At 38.5% G+C, this 15,928-nt stretch overlaps 2 protein-coding genes across 2 annotated transcripts; both read left to right on the forward strand.

Annotated features, from left to right (window-relative positions):
• The first annotated feature begins 6,382 nt into the window (after positions 1 to 6,382).
• LOC117613031 (uncharacterized protein At5g39865-like) lies at positions 6,383 to 7,976 on the forward strand. Its single transcript, XM_034341674.1, has 2 exons — positions 6,383 to 7,109; positions 7,863 to 7,976. Exons 1-2 carry the CDS (start codon positions 6,405 to 6,407, stop codon positions 7,974 to 7,976), a joined length of 819 nt encoding a protein of 272 aa, XP_034197565.1. The 5' UTR covers positions 6,383 to 6,404.
• Positions 7,977 to 8,995: 1,019 nt separating this feature from the next.
• On the forward strand, positions 8,996 to 15,708 carry LOC117613026 (sister chromatid cohesion 1 protein 1-like). The gene is made up of 23 exons (XM_034341670.1): positions 8,996 to 9,545; positions 9,655 to 9,793; positions 10,160 to 10,231; positions 10,435 to 10,545; positions 10,787 to 10,855; positions 10,956 to 11,014; positions 11,112 to 11,156; positions 11,268 to 11,287; positions 11,389 to 11,465; positions 11,704 to 11,812; positions 12,403 to 12,478; positions 12,591 to 12,669; positions 12,783 to 12,886; positions 13,347 to 13,420; positions 13,497 to 13,667; positions 13,956 to 14,121; positions 14,211 to 14,293; positions 14,385 to 14,580; positions 14,689 to 14,755; positions 14,880 to 15,013; positions 15,115 to 15,199; positions 15,300 to 15,412; positions 15,544 to 15,708. Exons 1-23 carry the CDS (start codon positions 9,431 to 9,433, stop codon positions 15,627 to 15,629), a joined length of 2,250 nt encoding a protein of 749 aa, XP_034197561.1. The 5' UTR covers positions 8,996 to 9,430; the 3' UTR covers positions 15,630 to 15,708.
• The last annotated feature ends 220 nt before the right edge of the window (positions 15,709 to 15,928 follow it).

Genomic DNA, 15,928 nt, shown 5'->3' on the forward strand with positions numbered 1-15,928 from the left:
GCTACGGCAGAGCAGATTCCGGGATGTGACAATTTGATATCAGAGCCAATCTGCCTTGTGGTGCGAGTGTGCCGACGAGGACGCCGGGCCCTTAAGGGGGGTGGATTGTAAGATCTCACATCAACCAACGGAGAGGGGGCGATGTGCCTTATATGTGCACACACGCATCCATCTAGCACGATGCCTTTTGGGAGCTCACTGGCTTCGGAGTCGTAGGAACTCCGAAGTTAAGCGAGTTGGGGGCTAGAGCAATCCCAAGATTGTTGACCCACTGGAAAGTTGGTTGTGAGCTCCCAGAAATAAAACCGTGAGGGCTAGATAGGGGGGCCTAAAACGGACAATATCGTGCTACGGCGAAGTTGATCTCGGGATGTGACATTCAGCCTCCGATTCTGGCCACTTTCGCCCATTTTTTGGGGTAGGTCCAAAAACAAAAGTTGCTTCACTCTATGTAGTGATCATATAGGTATAAGGCTTGACCGACGATTTGGAATTTTTTCAATTGCCAGAATCGCTTTGGACACCTAAGCGGTGCCAGCGCCTGGGCCACTTTTTGGCCTGTCCTTGAATCCAAAAATCATCCTCATGTCGTCCCCAGCATGTCGTCCTCAGCATGACGGTATGCTCGGATATGAAATTGGTTATCGTTTCATTTTCGATCGAATATTGCATATCAGACGTTATCCGGGTTCGATATGTTCGGATCGTTGGGATCGACTTCATTTTCAAATATGTTAATCTAGACACCTCTAGGATCCTATAGCAATTTGCGGATTGAGAATCGGAGTCCCGGATACTCCGATTCAATAATTCGAAGTTCATATAAGCGATAATCGTCTGATTGTATGTTCGTAACAATTCAACCTTCGATTTGGACCAAACTTGTAGGGCATGTTTAGTAAAGTGTGTTGAACCTGTAGGAACTCTTATATTGGTAATTGGATGTCACATCCCGGGATCGGCTCCGCCGTAGCACAATATTGTCCGCTTTGGGCCCCACTCTCTGCCCTCACGGTTTTGTTTATGGGACCTCACGAGCACCTTCCCAGTGGGTCACCCACCTGGGATTGCTCTAGCCCCCAACTCGCTTAACTTCGGAGTTCCTACGACTCCGAAGCCAGTGAGCTCCCAAAAGGCCTCGTGCTAGATGGATGCATGTGTGCACATATAAGGCACATCGCCCCCTCTCTGTTGGTTAATGTGGAATCTTACAATCCACCCTCCTTAAGGGCCCGATGTCCTCGTCAGCACACTCGCACCACACGGCAGAGTGGCTTTGATACCAAATTGTCACATCCCGGGATCAACTATGCCGTAGCACGATATTGTCCGCTTGGCCCCCCTCTCTGGCCCTCACGGTTTTGTTTCTGGGAGCTCACGAGCAACTTTCCAGTGGGTCACCCATTCTAGGATTGCTTTGGCCCCCAACTCGCTTAACTTCGAAGTTCCTACGACTCCGAAGCCAGTGAGCTCCCAAAAGGCCTCATACTAGATAGATGCGGGTGTGCACATATAAGGTACATCACCACCTCTCCGTTGGTTGATGTGGGATCTTACACTGAAAACCGGCCAAATTATTATCTCTTAATTACCCTCCAAAACTCAAAAATTTCTCCTAAATATCACAATCAGTAGCTAGAACACCTCGAGAGGATGAGAAATATACCTAGATCGAAGAAAATTGTGGTCAGAATCGTCGGAACGAGCGACAGAAAGTTTTGACAAAAATCTGGCAGATTTTTTCGTTAACTTTCACATCCAAAATCTAGAGAATTCTTAGGCTTTAAAGGGTATTTGTAAATGAGGAGGAGAAGACCAACTTTCGTGAAGGAAGCTCAGCCAACCGACGTCAAACGAAGCCTAAAATTGGCTGGGAAGTGGTGTCTATGCAAAGAAAAGAAAAAAGAAAAAAAAAAGGATTTTCTGGTTTGAGGAGAGAGAGTGTCGTGAGGTAGGAGAGACAGAGCTGCCAGCTGTTAAAAAATCTGACTTCGCAAAAATTATGATTTTGCCACTATTCTTCTTTTGATCGTAATTTCTTCGTTACAGCACCGATTTGAGCCCACTACATGTCTACGGACTCATTTCGACGTGCTCTACGCAACGGTAGAATTGAAATCCCAAATTCCTTCCCAAAAAATGAGTCAACTTTTAAACTATTAAAATATTTTTGAGATAAAATTGTCTTTTACTTTGAATCCAAAACAACTCATCGCCATCCCCCAGCTTAGCCACTCGGCCACTGTAATCTTCGATTGAAATCACAACAGCAGTGACCCAGCCTCTTCCCCACCCTACATCCATAAAACATAAAAGAAAACCCTATCCTTATCGACAAACCCAATCCCAAACCCATTCGCACCCTTTCCCCTATGAATTTTTCTCCCATAGCCTTAAAGGTCCAGACCACTTCACCTCACAAGTTCATTGCCCATTCACCCAAAATCTCAACCCCAAATTGCACAACCCCATCAAAGGATTCAAGATCTAAAGAAATGGGTTATTTGGAAGGTGGGGGCCGATGGGTTTGGTTGCATAGAGAGAGAGAGAGAGAGAGAGAGAGAGAGAGAGCGAAGTCATAGAGTGAGAGGGAAGAAGGGGTTTGGTCGTAGAATGAGAGAGGGCATAGTCGCACAGAGAGAGAGAGAGAAGAAATGGTAGGTGGGTCCCACCCCTCTGTTTATTAAAATGATTTTTTTCATTTTATATGTCATACTATTTTATTTTACAGTATTTAATTATTTTTAACATATGAAATGACCAATTTGCCCTTATATTTAACAGCAAATTGGATGAAATGTTGAGAATTTGGACGCCGGGGAGGAAATTGAGAATAAAATTTACACAGGAGTTTACTCGCCATACACATATTATTCACCCCCCATAATAAACCTCTGACTCTGGGAAATAAAACTCAAACCCAGATTCCATCACATAAGATACAGAAGTGATGCATACTCACAATATTATCAACATATTTTCATGACATTAAGATACATATTTAATACCTACAAACACTATTTTCAACACATCAAGATACATAATTTTTTACTATTTTCAACATATTAAGATACAGAACTGATACATTATTTTTAACACACTGAGATACATAATTTTCACCTACAAACACTATTTTCAACACATTAAAATACAGAATTGATACCTACCGACACTATTTTCAATACATTAAGATACATAATTGATACCTACTACAAGATACATTGATCCTTATGCATCCCAAATCATCTCATATTCACGGTTAAGATCTTAAATTTTCTCTTATGCGTTCTACTTCTAATGATACTTATTGTTTGTTTTCCAAGCCCCATTAAATCACTAAAATGATGCCCTACAGTCACACCACTAGATGGGCAAAATAGGATTACAATGAGGGTCAAAGCAAACAAATAAAGGTTTCAGAAATTTTAAGAAAAGACAACCAACAAGCATAATGCAGCAAAAAAAAAAAAAAAAAAGTGAAGAAGCAACAGCTGTGAATCTACCACAAAGAATTGCAACAAAAAAAAAAAACACCAAATTTTGGAAAAAGGAAAGAATATTTAAACCGCATCAAAACTTTAAAAAAGAGTTACTATGCTTCAACAAATTACTAGAAACTAGAAAACACAACACAAAAAAGCAACTGAAGCCAATTTATATTTTTGCAAACACAACTACTACAGAGAAAGAGTACTTTTACCCTAAAATCCTAAACAAAATTTAAACATTAAGTGAATGCAATATAACATGCAAACCTTAATATGAGAGAGAGAGAGAGAGAGAGAGAGAGAGAGAGAGAGAGAGAGAGAGGGAATTTGAGAGAAACGTACCGATTTAGACATTCAGATGACTTTGGATGGGTGGGAGATAGAAAGACTAGATGAGAGAGGTTCTACGACAACAGAAGAGGAAGTCAAAGAGAAAGAGTAGACCAGGGAGTTTTTGCGATAAGAGAAGAGGAATACACAAATTTGTGTATAGTAGATGAAATTTTAGGTGTTATGAATAGGGTTTATTCATAAATTAATTAAAAAGAAATGCGTGATTGTAAGGAAGAACAAAGGGGCCTTCTTTTTTTTTTTTTTTTTTTTTTTTTTTTTTTTTTTGAAAGAGGCTCGACTTGACACGTAGGCCAAGGGGAAACTGCAGCCTACCCATTTGCACCGTAAGCTTGCTTTTTCTCTTAAACGTTCAAATGCATTTCAATGGCTACAATTGATTCTCATATAAAATTCTCACATAGGTGTTCTCATCTAATCCGAGCGCATCACGTTATAGACCTTCAGATTTGTTATGTTATATGGGTCGTAGGCCCAAATAATCTCACCATGTCTGGATGCTTACTCTGCCCGGCCGGCTGTTATTCCAGAAAATGGAACCATTGGCCACAAGGGGGGATGCATGACCCATCAACCTACTAGCAATGGGAGAGAAAACTTAGCACGAACATGTACACGTCTGCTATAGCACATTACTTATTATGGATTAAACTTATAAAACCTTTACAGACCCAAAAAAAACTTATAAAACCTTTTGAGTTAGTGACGGTAAGAAAACTATCCATCGAGTTTATTTTTTCACTTCTTTTTAACCATCTTTGTTTATTGAATTTTTTATTTTTATTTTTGTGTTATATAAGCAATATTAAAGAAGGGGAATTCGAACAAGATGTTTATTGGTATGCTCCTCTACCCAAATCATATCTACATATAGAGATATTTTCCCCCTTGCCACCTATCTTTCTTCAATATGAGGAGAAATGTGCATCTGAATTTGGCGAATAATATTAACATTAACATAATCATTTACTGTTAGAGGAGGCTTTTCATGTCTATTAATTCTATTGGGGAAAAAACAAAAAATAAGATTGCAAACTCATAATAATTAAAATTCAGCCAGTCTTGCTTTTCTAATTGAGTCGCACATTCATCTTTTACCCACATATCCATCGTACTGCAGTATATAGCAATCTTAGAAACCAAACTCATAATACAATGAGAAAAGTTTGCTGCAATCTTAGAAACCAATTCAACCAAACTCATAACTATTCTACTCAGGATAAGCCACTTTACTCTCCAGTTGCATATTTCTAATTGATCCTACATTGCTTGATGCTCGAAGAATATGCTTATGGCCAATGAACTATGATTGGGGGTACCAACGACTGAACGAAACTATATGGTTAAATTGAATGTTTCTAATTGCTACAATAAAAAAAATTAAGAAAACAAACAAACAAAAGCCTTTCCTTTTAGAAGTTTGCTATGTGATTTTAGCTATGCGAACGATCACTTTCATCAAGTATTTGGCAAAACGTGCAAGACGATAAGCCACCGCGTTTGCAGTACGATGGATATGTGGGTAAAAGATGAATGTGGGACTCACTAATAATAGGAAGCTCGCATAATAATTAATGAGTGTGGAAACTCATAATTATTTTTATGGTTTCATTCCTTTTATGTGAGAGTTGGGCACATTGTATTACACTTTTTTAAGGTTTTTAACTGATATATGGCTTTCATATTGTTATTGGGATGGCTCCCTTTACAGTTTATGTTTAATAAAATTTTATCGCTTTTTTATCAAAAGGTTTTTATGTGGCCTGAGCACCCAAAACTGGAAAATACAACTCTATGGTAAATTGAAATTAGCAGATATATAGAATGTCTTATGAGCAACTTAGGTAAGTCAGTCAATCCTTATTTTCATATTTTGCAACCAAGCGCAAATATACCTGGCAATTCTCAGCCCACCACACAATTACTATTATGAAATTTGTCCTCTCAAACGAATGGAGGGGTTCCCATCCCCTTGTGAATGCCTACTAAATTCACCAAGTTCATGTCACCAATAGACTTTTAAAACTCCTTGCGATATTTCCTCTTTGAATATTGTAAAATGTTTGAAGTTTGAACTTTGTCTTTCCTGTTGGTAAAAAGAAAAAAAAACCTATACAAAGTTTCTTGTTCGATATTATTTCGCATTTCTTGGTAGCACACCAAATTAACTATTTTTAAAGCAAAATTTAATCAATAAATTTGAAAGTGGCAATGTTACCCGTTTTTGACTAACTACTATTATATTGTACGGGTAATTTTTTGATATATTCGATGTACTGTGATGAGTTGTAACATCGTATTTTTGACTGAACCGAGAACTATTTTGAAATTCTTAATTTTTTTATTTTATAAATTCTAAAGATGTCTCGTCTTCTTATATAGAACCACTTAACATCACATACTTTATTAGGGCTTCCTAATTCCTATTGTGCTTTGCTTAAATAGCCCTAAGGAGATGCCCACCAAGACACTATACAGTAAAGCACCCTTCTCTCCCGCTCCTCCCAAAAAAATCCACTCTTTTTCTCTCTCTCTCTCTCTCTCTCTCTCTCTCTCTTGAGTACCATGTGGGCACCATGGCTAAAATCACCAAGCAGGGTGCACACAGCCAGAGCTCCACGATCACAGAGAAGTTTTTCCTGCTCATCCTTCAAAGACATCCAAAACCTTTGCGAACCCCAACCCGAATCCGAAGCCCTCAGCCCGCGGAGCGCCTCCATATTGCACCGGGTCAAGATATCCACGTCAGTCCTTCGCTTGTGGGCCCACCGAAACGCGACCCCACACAGCCCCAAACTACCCGACGGTGACCAGCGCGTCGTAATCTACTACACCAGCCTTCGTGTCGTGCGCAGGACCTTCGAGGACTGCAAGACCGTCCGATCAATCCTCCGCGGGTTCCGCGCCCCGATCGACGAGCGAGATCTGTCGATGGACGTAAAATTTTTAGACGAGCTGCAGGAGATTACGGGGAATAAGACTTTGACTCTGCCAATGGTTTTCATTGGCGGGCTGTTCATTGGTGGGGCCGAAGAAGTGAAGCAGCTCCATGAGAGTGGTGAACTGAAGAGACTGATCCAAGGGCTCCCAGTGGTGGACCCCAGAGCTTGTGATTTTTGTGGAGGGCTCAGATTTGTTCTCTGTCAAAAATGTAATGGAAGCCATAAGGTCTATACTGACAAGGGCGGGTTTAGGCCTTGTACGGTCTGCAACGTCAACGGTTTGATTATGTGCCCTTCATGTTCCCCGCTGCGACGTCGACACAAGGAAGTATAACTCTCAATCCTCCAATAGATTAAACTATAAAACAAAAGAAAAAAGAAAAACACAGTTATTATTTTTCTTATTTTATGTTAATTGCATAGGTTTTTTTTAAAAAAAAAAAAAATTAATTGCATAGTTTTTTTTTGCCAAAAGAATGTTAATTGCTTAGTTCAAGGGATATGAATGTGATTGATTAATGAAACAAGAATTTTATTGTATCTTGTTATTAAATAAGCATTTTGTTATTTAAAGAAACTAAATTGTCTTGTTCGATATCTTTTGTTTGTTGAATGAAAGTCGGTTGTTATTACAGATATTATTTTTTGTATAAGCGATAAGATTGTTTTGGACTTTATAACTTCATATGTCATTGAAAATATTATAACTATCGGGCATTAGTTGAGTCATAACATTATAATTTGTCAGAAATTTTTTTTCTTTTCTTTTTTCAGATTTTTATTTTCCTTTTTCAGATTTTTATTTTGTCAAAACACATATTACCAGCAACATGTTGTCTTTTTAGCTTTCTAATATTCTTCTATGGGTATATAGGCGTATATTTTGGTTGGTGAGATTCAGATTATGACATTACTAAAATCAATCAAACGAAATTTTTGCTATTATAGAAGGGCTACCTAATATTACATCAAAATTGTCTTTTTTTTAAATACTATCAACTACCATACTGGCCTGCTTGGGCTATAAGTCAAGGCTTTGTTGTGGATTTTGATTAAAGGCTTCGCGGCACATGGATTTCAGTCTGGACTTTTTTCAAACACCTGGGCTGCAAACTGCTTTCATTGCACATTCCGGTTTAGAGTGCACGCAGCTCAAATGGTTCATCTGTCTGGAGCTGGACCTTTTTGCTTTTGAATTGTGAAATACGCAGCGCAGGTGTACACGCAAAGTGGTTTAGAAACCTATCAATTCCAAGAGCTGGAAGTGGGACAATATCAAATACATCATCATGTTCAATCTTTCCAGCTGATGACTATAATTATGTATATTATTCTAAACAAAATAAATTGCGGATGGATCATGGATGGTGATCTCATTAGGACTAACTTGCTAATTCTTCACTTAAAAATTCCAATATAAAAAGTTTGAGCTAGACGGCCTGATTATGTGAACTGTATGACTAATCTTATACTGGAACATAATTCATGTATTAAGGGTTTCATTTGGATCACATGGTACCCAAATGCAAACAATTTAATTCTTTGTTGTACGAGTGGTCGGACAATTTACGTGAGACGTTCTACTCATTTAATCATGTATGTGTGTATAGATGAAATATGAATTACATAAATTTTTTTGCCTCCGTATAAATCTAAAATTCAATGATTTGCTCGCTATCAATCAACATAACAAGAGAGAAACTTTATTGCACAAGCACGAACCACATAAATGTACATGATCTTATTTTTAATTTTAAAACCAATCATCTTCATTATTTTCATGATTGGTTTTCTTTCCCTTTCACAACAAACTCTTATCCTACTACATTCTAAGACATAACTGAGAATTTGGGAAAACATTTTCAAGCAAAAAGTAGATGAGAATTCTGCAGATCAAATTGGGGGTCTGGTTAATTTAAAATCTTTATTTGGGCAAATGTGAAGGGCCACAAAAATTATGAAGATCCTTGTTAACCATACAAATACAAAAGAATTGTTTGGTGGAATGCTGTAAATTTCGTGGAAGGTATCATGTCGACTCAAAGACTTATCCAGAAAAGACTGTTTTACTCAGTCAATAAGATGAAGACACAAACACTGTCTCCGTCGTCTATTTATTTCCCTTTAAAAAGAAAAAAAAAAAAAACATCTTTTTTATTTTGAGCTGACGTGCTCGTTGTCTATTTGTCGATGGCGTACGGCAAAAGTCTTTTGCCGGTTCTTGACTAAAATCCAAACGCGCGCGTCTCAAGGCTCAACCTTTCCTCCATTTTCCAAGCACTCGCTTCCAAAACCCGGCGTGAGCTTTAGATCTTGGACCCATTCTCACTTGGGTTCGTTCCCTTTTGGCAATTGCTATAACCTCTGGGTTGGTTTGGTTTAATTCTCACTCCAAAAACAGATAAAAAATTAGGTCTTTTTTATTAATCAAACACTTGTATTGCAGGGTACGCGTTTTCAAACACTTCTGGGGGGTCTAAATTAGTTTGCAAGTACTAGAACACGTTTTTTGAACTTTACTCATTTGCCTTTTCAACTCTGTTTATTAAAGACAAGATCAAAGTTCTGAGCTTGGTTTGCTCTGGCTTGCCTCTGTTTGCTTTCAAGCTCGTGAAAATTTTGATTGGGTTTGCGTCGATCGTGACAAAAATGAACAAGAAGTGGAAGTTCAGTAGGTTGAAGGACCGTTTGGGGATGCTGGGTATGGTGGTGGTCTGCTTGTTGATTCAGAATTTGAGTTTTTGTTGGTCTTTGAATGATGAAGGTATGGGATTAGTTTGAGCTGCTGGGCTTTTGGTGTTGAAGTGTTTACTGTTTGGTCGTCGAGGAAGTGAAGGAAAATGTTTAAAAAGAGTTGGTTGTTTCTTGTGCAGGTTTGGCGCTATTGAGGTTTAGAGATAGAGTAGTCAGTGACCCGTTTGGTGCTTTGTCGAATTGGAACGATGATGATGGAGAGGTTGACCCTTGCTCATGGTTCGGGGTCGAGTGTGCAGATGGAAAAGTTGTGGTGTTGTGAGTAATTTTCTTTCCTTCTTTTTCCATTCATATATTGAATGATAAGTTGAGACTATGAAGATATAATTCTTAAGTTAGGAAGTTTTGAGATAGCTCAAAAACCTTTCTTCTTCTCTTTTGGCCCATGAACTGGCCATGATTACATGGGATTTTCATTGTGTTTTTAATTCAAGGACATAATAGAAGCTCTGAAAGGAAAAAATGGACATCATGAATTCTATCACAAATCAATCAAAAACTTGAACTTGATGACTAATGTCAAGTTGTTTAATATGGTAGTACTGCCATTGTTATAAACTTATCATTCATTGTTTTGCTACTTTAACCGTTTTGATTCTAAAGTTAGATGCATATGATGCACAGGAACTTAAAAGATCTTTGTCTTGGTGGAACGTTAACACCTGAGCTCAGGAACCTTGTCCATATAAAGTCTATGTAAGCATTTTTGTTATCATTGCCTCGATGTGTAATGATTTACAATAAAGTTGCCTCCGCGTTCTGGCGCGCATACAATCAGTTAATATTCAGAGAACCAAAAGCCACTCAAACACACACTCACACTCTCACCCGTTCTAGCTTAGCTCCTTCTCTCTCATCTCTATCTTCATTCATAGCCTTTTTCTCTAACATCTCTTCAGCTTCGTCTTCCTCGTTCTCTCTCTCTTTTGCGGTCGTACTTTTCTCACCGACGGCAAAATGTTCTACTCGCACCAGCTACTAGCTCGTAAAGCTTCTCTGGGCCAAATCTGGTAATGCATTATCTGCTTCATTCATTTTGCACACAAGTTTCGTTGAAACTATTGTTTAAATATATGCGAATTTCTTCATAGCTCTGTTTTTCATGCGTTTTGATCGTTCTGTCTGTTTGGGTTCTCCGAGTAAACCTCTTTGTTTCTGCGATTTTTTTTCCATGTCGTTTGTTTTAAATTAACTTTTATTTGGATTTACAATTGCGCTTGCAAATGGAACTCTCTGTGTTTTGTAACGAAGGATGGCGGCGACAATGCACGCCAAAATCAACCGGAGGAAGCTCGATAAGCTCGATATCATCAAGATCTGGTTTAGTTTTTGTTCCTATTAATTTTGATTTTTTCAAATTGTTTTCAGTGTTTTTCATTCAGCTAAATCCATGTAGATTTTCATGATTTTTTGTTTGCAGCGAGGAGATTTTGAATCCTTCAGTTCCCATGGCTCTCAGACTCTCCGGCATTCTCATGGGTAGCCAAACTCTCTCTTTCTGTGTATTCTCATTGTTTTGAGTTTCTGCTTCCATACCCAGTAGCTCACCAATTCATTTCGTCAAATGCGTTTTCAGGTGGAGTCGTCATCGTGTACGAACGAAAAGTTAAACTACTCTACGGTGACCGTCCGATCCTTCTTTCTTTTGGTTTTAGCTCTGAACATATTGATTTGCAGTTTCTGAATATCTATTTCTGACTTGTACTTTTGTATTGCTCTCGTTTCCGTACAGATGACGTGACTCGTCTTCTGGTAAATACTTGAAATATCTTCCTATTTCTGGTTAACCAATGGCATTATATTCTATGTTTGTTTAATTGATTTTTCCTATCGGTGTTGTGCTTGTGTTCCAGGTCGAAATAAACGAAGCATGGAAGGCGAAATCTGTTGCCGACCCCACTGTCCTCCCCAAAGGGAAATCTCAAGCCAGGTCAGTCGACGCTTCGTCGTCTTCTTCTTTTTCAATGGCCAAAAGTTTTAGAAACGGCGCATGTTAGAAATGGCCCATGTTAGAATGGCTTTTGGGTTTTTCTTGATTTCACTACCAACTTGTGATTAATAGTGGCAGTGCAAAGTAGAAAGTACCCACAACCATACTGGAGGGGTAGGATTGTCAATTGACTCGATTAACTGTGGGTTTTGTTTTGGGTGTGTCTCCATGTTTGTAGGAAAGAAGCTGTAACTCTGCCTGAGAATGAAGACATATATATTGAAGGAATGCTTAATCTTTCCAACGGGGCCACCACCATGTTCCAGCAAACCTCCTATTTTGCTATGGTAAGTATCGAAAAAACTCTGCAAGCATCCAAATTATGAAATATTTTCAAGTTCATGGCCTTTGAGCTCTCATTTTTTTCCCTTTCGAGTGGTGCCGCTGCTACTAGAATTCATTCTTTTGCAAGTTCATGTGTCTAATTATTAAACTATTTTCATTCTTTGTCTTTTATGATTTAACTGTGGATCATAACTCATAAGTAATTTGGAGAGTGCAATTGCAATTCTTAAGTGAATAAAAATAAGTTTCATAGAAGCATTTCTCCTTCATAACCAAGGCAGTCAATAATTTGTGCTTCTAGACCTGCTACCTGAGTGATAATTTGACATTCTAAGGAGAAATGTAGTTTCTGTTCGATGGAGGTTATACCACCATTAATGACACCTGGTTGAAGTTTTTCTGATGCGACAAGGCTCACCCTCATGTTGATGTAGTTACATTAGAAAGGAAATGCTGTTTCCACTGTTATGCTTATAGTTATTATATGTGGTAGGAAGATGCCTATGTATGAACTCCATATAGAAATTTCTAAATTGATGGAGTCCTCTAAAGAAACAGTTACTCATTTACTTATTCTGTGCTACCCTTGCAGCGACTTGATAGCGTGGACGAACAGTATGTTAACAATGATGCAGGGGAGGAAGATCCACCTCAGCAGTTCCATCAAGGTTCTGTCATTCTTTTAATCTGCTTTCTTAACAGTGGTCTAAGTTTTGAATCTTTTGACCACTTATTTCCAAATCTTACTTACCTGCTAACCTATGTCATCCTCTTATTCAGCTGAGGCCGAGAATATCACCTTACCTGAACGTTTTGACTCATGTCAGGCTGATGCATATTTGTACAGTCGCTTGGAGAGGTGAGTTGTGTTTCATTCCTCCTACAGCAAAACCCCATGTTTTCCTTTTTGAATCACAAAACCCCATGCTTTCGTAGTCATGGTCTTATATGTCTATTCTATGTAAATGGCAGATTTGACATTGAAGGGGATGAGGAGACACAGTTGAACTTCACGTCAGGAGAGCACACACAGATTCACATTCCTCCTTCCCCTCCTCGAGATGAACATCAAAAGGGTCAGCACATTCCTTTACTCTAAATTTTCTGAATTTAGATGAATTTAGAAATAGGGAACCGACAAGTAAGTCCACCTGAAGCTTTTTCCTTTTCCACATTGTTTTAAATGTCTATATGTTTCACTGTGCAATTAGGTTAATGCAAGTTACATAATTGCGAACATGAAATTCTTGTCCCTCATTTTATAAATTCATCTTGTGAGGAAATTCTGTTCATGAATGCTACACTGCTACCTGCTTATCGTTGTAGTAGTATTTTGTATGGGAATAAGCTTGAATTAGATATTTTTTACATGATTCTGTTTTTCGTCCGCTTAAAATGATTCTTTTAGTGTCTATCAACTAGGTGCATGCATTTGGTTACTTTTTCAGTTTCTTGTACTTGAGAAAGAAATTCCACCATAGAAATTAGGTGAAAGGTTTTGTCATATATGCATGCTAATCTGAAGACCTCCCACAGCTGATACAATCCAAGATGATCAACATCCAGAACGACAGGTCAATCAGCCAGAGGAATGCCAGGAATTTAGACAGGTAGCATAATAAATCTTATGTTTGCCATATAAATCATCTTCTGAAAGTGGATAAAATTACAAACTAATCAATCTAGAAAGTGGGGATGAAGCAGGTTCAAGAGAGACAGGGGCCTATAAGAAGGAAAACAAGAAGAACGCAAGCCTCTGCAATGGATTTTGAACAAACAATCATTCCTGGTCATTTATACCAATCTTGGCTTCAAAATTCTTCAGACATAGTTTCGAGAAGAGGAAGAAAACGAAAGGTTTGTCCCTGCTCTCTAAGGTTGATCTTCAGTCTCCCGTTCTATTTACAGGTGAAGTTTAACCACCAAGCTTAATGTGACAAGTAAGGGAAACTACATACGTGCATACTAACTAAAAGTTGAATGGACTGGGTTAGGTTTAGCTTGTCAGTTGTGATTAATGGAATGAGCATTGATCATAATTTGAAAGATGTATGAAAAAACTTTTAGATAGAATTAGACAAGAAAGTTCATCTACTTCAATATTCATGTAAGAACTTTAATTTGCATATGCTATGTGTGTTGCAGCGGACAGATGTAATGGCAACTATGAAGATAGTTAACCTCATGGAGCTGCCACCCATTGTAATAATTGGTGATTTATTTACAACTGGAAGTAGAGACATATATTATCCACGTCCTCTCCTCGACCTGTGGATGAAAAGTACCCGAACTCCCCGTGCCTCCCCTTCTGGTCAGTTATAGTCATAGTTCGTTTTGCGAAATTCCTCATGAATTATTCAAGTAATAGAAAGAATACCTCAACTATTAATCTGTGTGCAGAACGGAACACCCCACCCCTGCCCCCAGAACCATCGTCATCAACACCGCCTGGAAGACAACAATATGAAGATCCAGTAGGATATGTAAGCCAATCCACCTTCTATTACTTTTCTCGTTTTCTAAGAAATCAATTAAGCTCATGTCTGACAAGTTGCAATGTGTTGAAATGTGAAGCCTTTTGAAGATTTTCATAGTGGAGTTGGCTCCCAGTCCTTAGAGCCTTCCATAGATAAGCAACGACGACATTCTGGTATGACAAGAGGCAACAGTGACCCAGCACAGGTAGTCCTGGAAGGACTGACAGCCAAACTTGAGAACAATGGTTTAGGGGGAACTGATGCTAACCCAATGGCAACCCCTGGAAATTCTGGTACGATTGAATTTATTTAATACGTTGCATACCTTGCTTCTCTTTGAGAAGTATGTCAAAACATATGCACTGATATTTTAACTAGTTTGCTTTTTCTGGAATGCAAAGATGATGTAAGATCCATCCCGAGCTCAGCATCTGGGCAGGCAATTCCTTCAGAAGCCAATTCAGGAAGGTTAGCAAAAAATTTCTATCAACCCTTTGATAAATTCTTTCTTTGGCATGTCTTGATATATCACATGCAATTATAGTCTTTTTGCTTCTCTTAAACCCTGTGATGAAGTACTGACTGTGAACAGATCCAACCGGAAAAGGCCTTATTCTGCATCTGGACATAGCAGTGTTAGACTTGAACCTGTATTTGAGGTGAATCACCCTGATGTAAATTTCGAGTTGTCAAGGTTACATGAACATGGCCCGACATCAGAGCCAGGTATTGGACCTACCAATCATTTACTGTTGCAGCAACTAAACCTAGGGTGGTAAACTTCTTTCCTTTCTTTCAATCACCAGCTATCCTGACTATTTTTGCAGATTTCTTTGTGGAAACTGGACCAACACAAACCCAAAAACCAATCAACGATCAGCCTCTTGACAAAACAACTGATTCTATTAGAAGGTATGTTAGTCCTTGAGATATGTTGCATTGCCTGGTCCATAAGTATCTTTCAGTTTTGGCTACATGATTGCATCTTCTCCTTGTACCTAAATGCTTGCAGGTTATTGAAATCACATTTCGACACAGCGGGAGCCCTTCAAGTAGAATCCCTGGACCACCTAACTGCTGGAAGGACTCGAAAAGAAGCAGCTGTCTTCTTTTATAAGACTTGTGGTACCTATCCATATATATTTGTCTTTTCCTCTCCCTCCGTTGATGTTTTTTGTGCTCCTTTTTACTACTATAATTTATGTTCACCATTTAATCTAATAAGAAACTGAGATGGAAGCATATTATCTATGCAGTTCTTGCTACCCACGATGCCATAAGAGTTGAACAAAAGGTCGCTTATGGAGAAATTCTTATATCTAGAGGACCAAAAATGGGATAATTGGTGAGACCGCCTAAACTTATTCCCTTACCCTACACAGTATCCTGACATGCTTAAGACACTTGGGTGACCTAATGTAGGAAACTTTCGTCTGTTACAGCTTATGTTATTTAACAAAACAGAGATTGAAGACCCGGTGCTTGAATGCGGAGATAGTGATACAAGTAGTTGAATGGAGTGGGATAGGTTTAACTTGTCAGTTGTGATTAATGGACTGACGCATTAATCTTAATTTGAAAGATGTATGAAAAAACTGTTAGATGGAATTAGACAAGAAGGTTCATCTACTTCAATATTCA

The sequence above is a fragment of the Prunus dulcis genome, unplaced genomic scaffold (genome assembly GCF_902201215.1).
Source record: "Prunus dulcis unplaced genomic scaffold, ALMONDv2, whole genome shotgun sequence".
In the NCBI taxonomy this organism is placed as follows: domain Eukaryota; kingdom Viridiplantae; phylum Streptophyta; class Magnoliopsida; order Rosales; family Rosaceae; genus Prunus; species Prunus dulcis.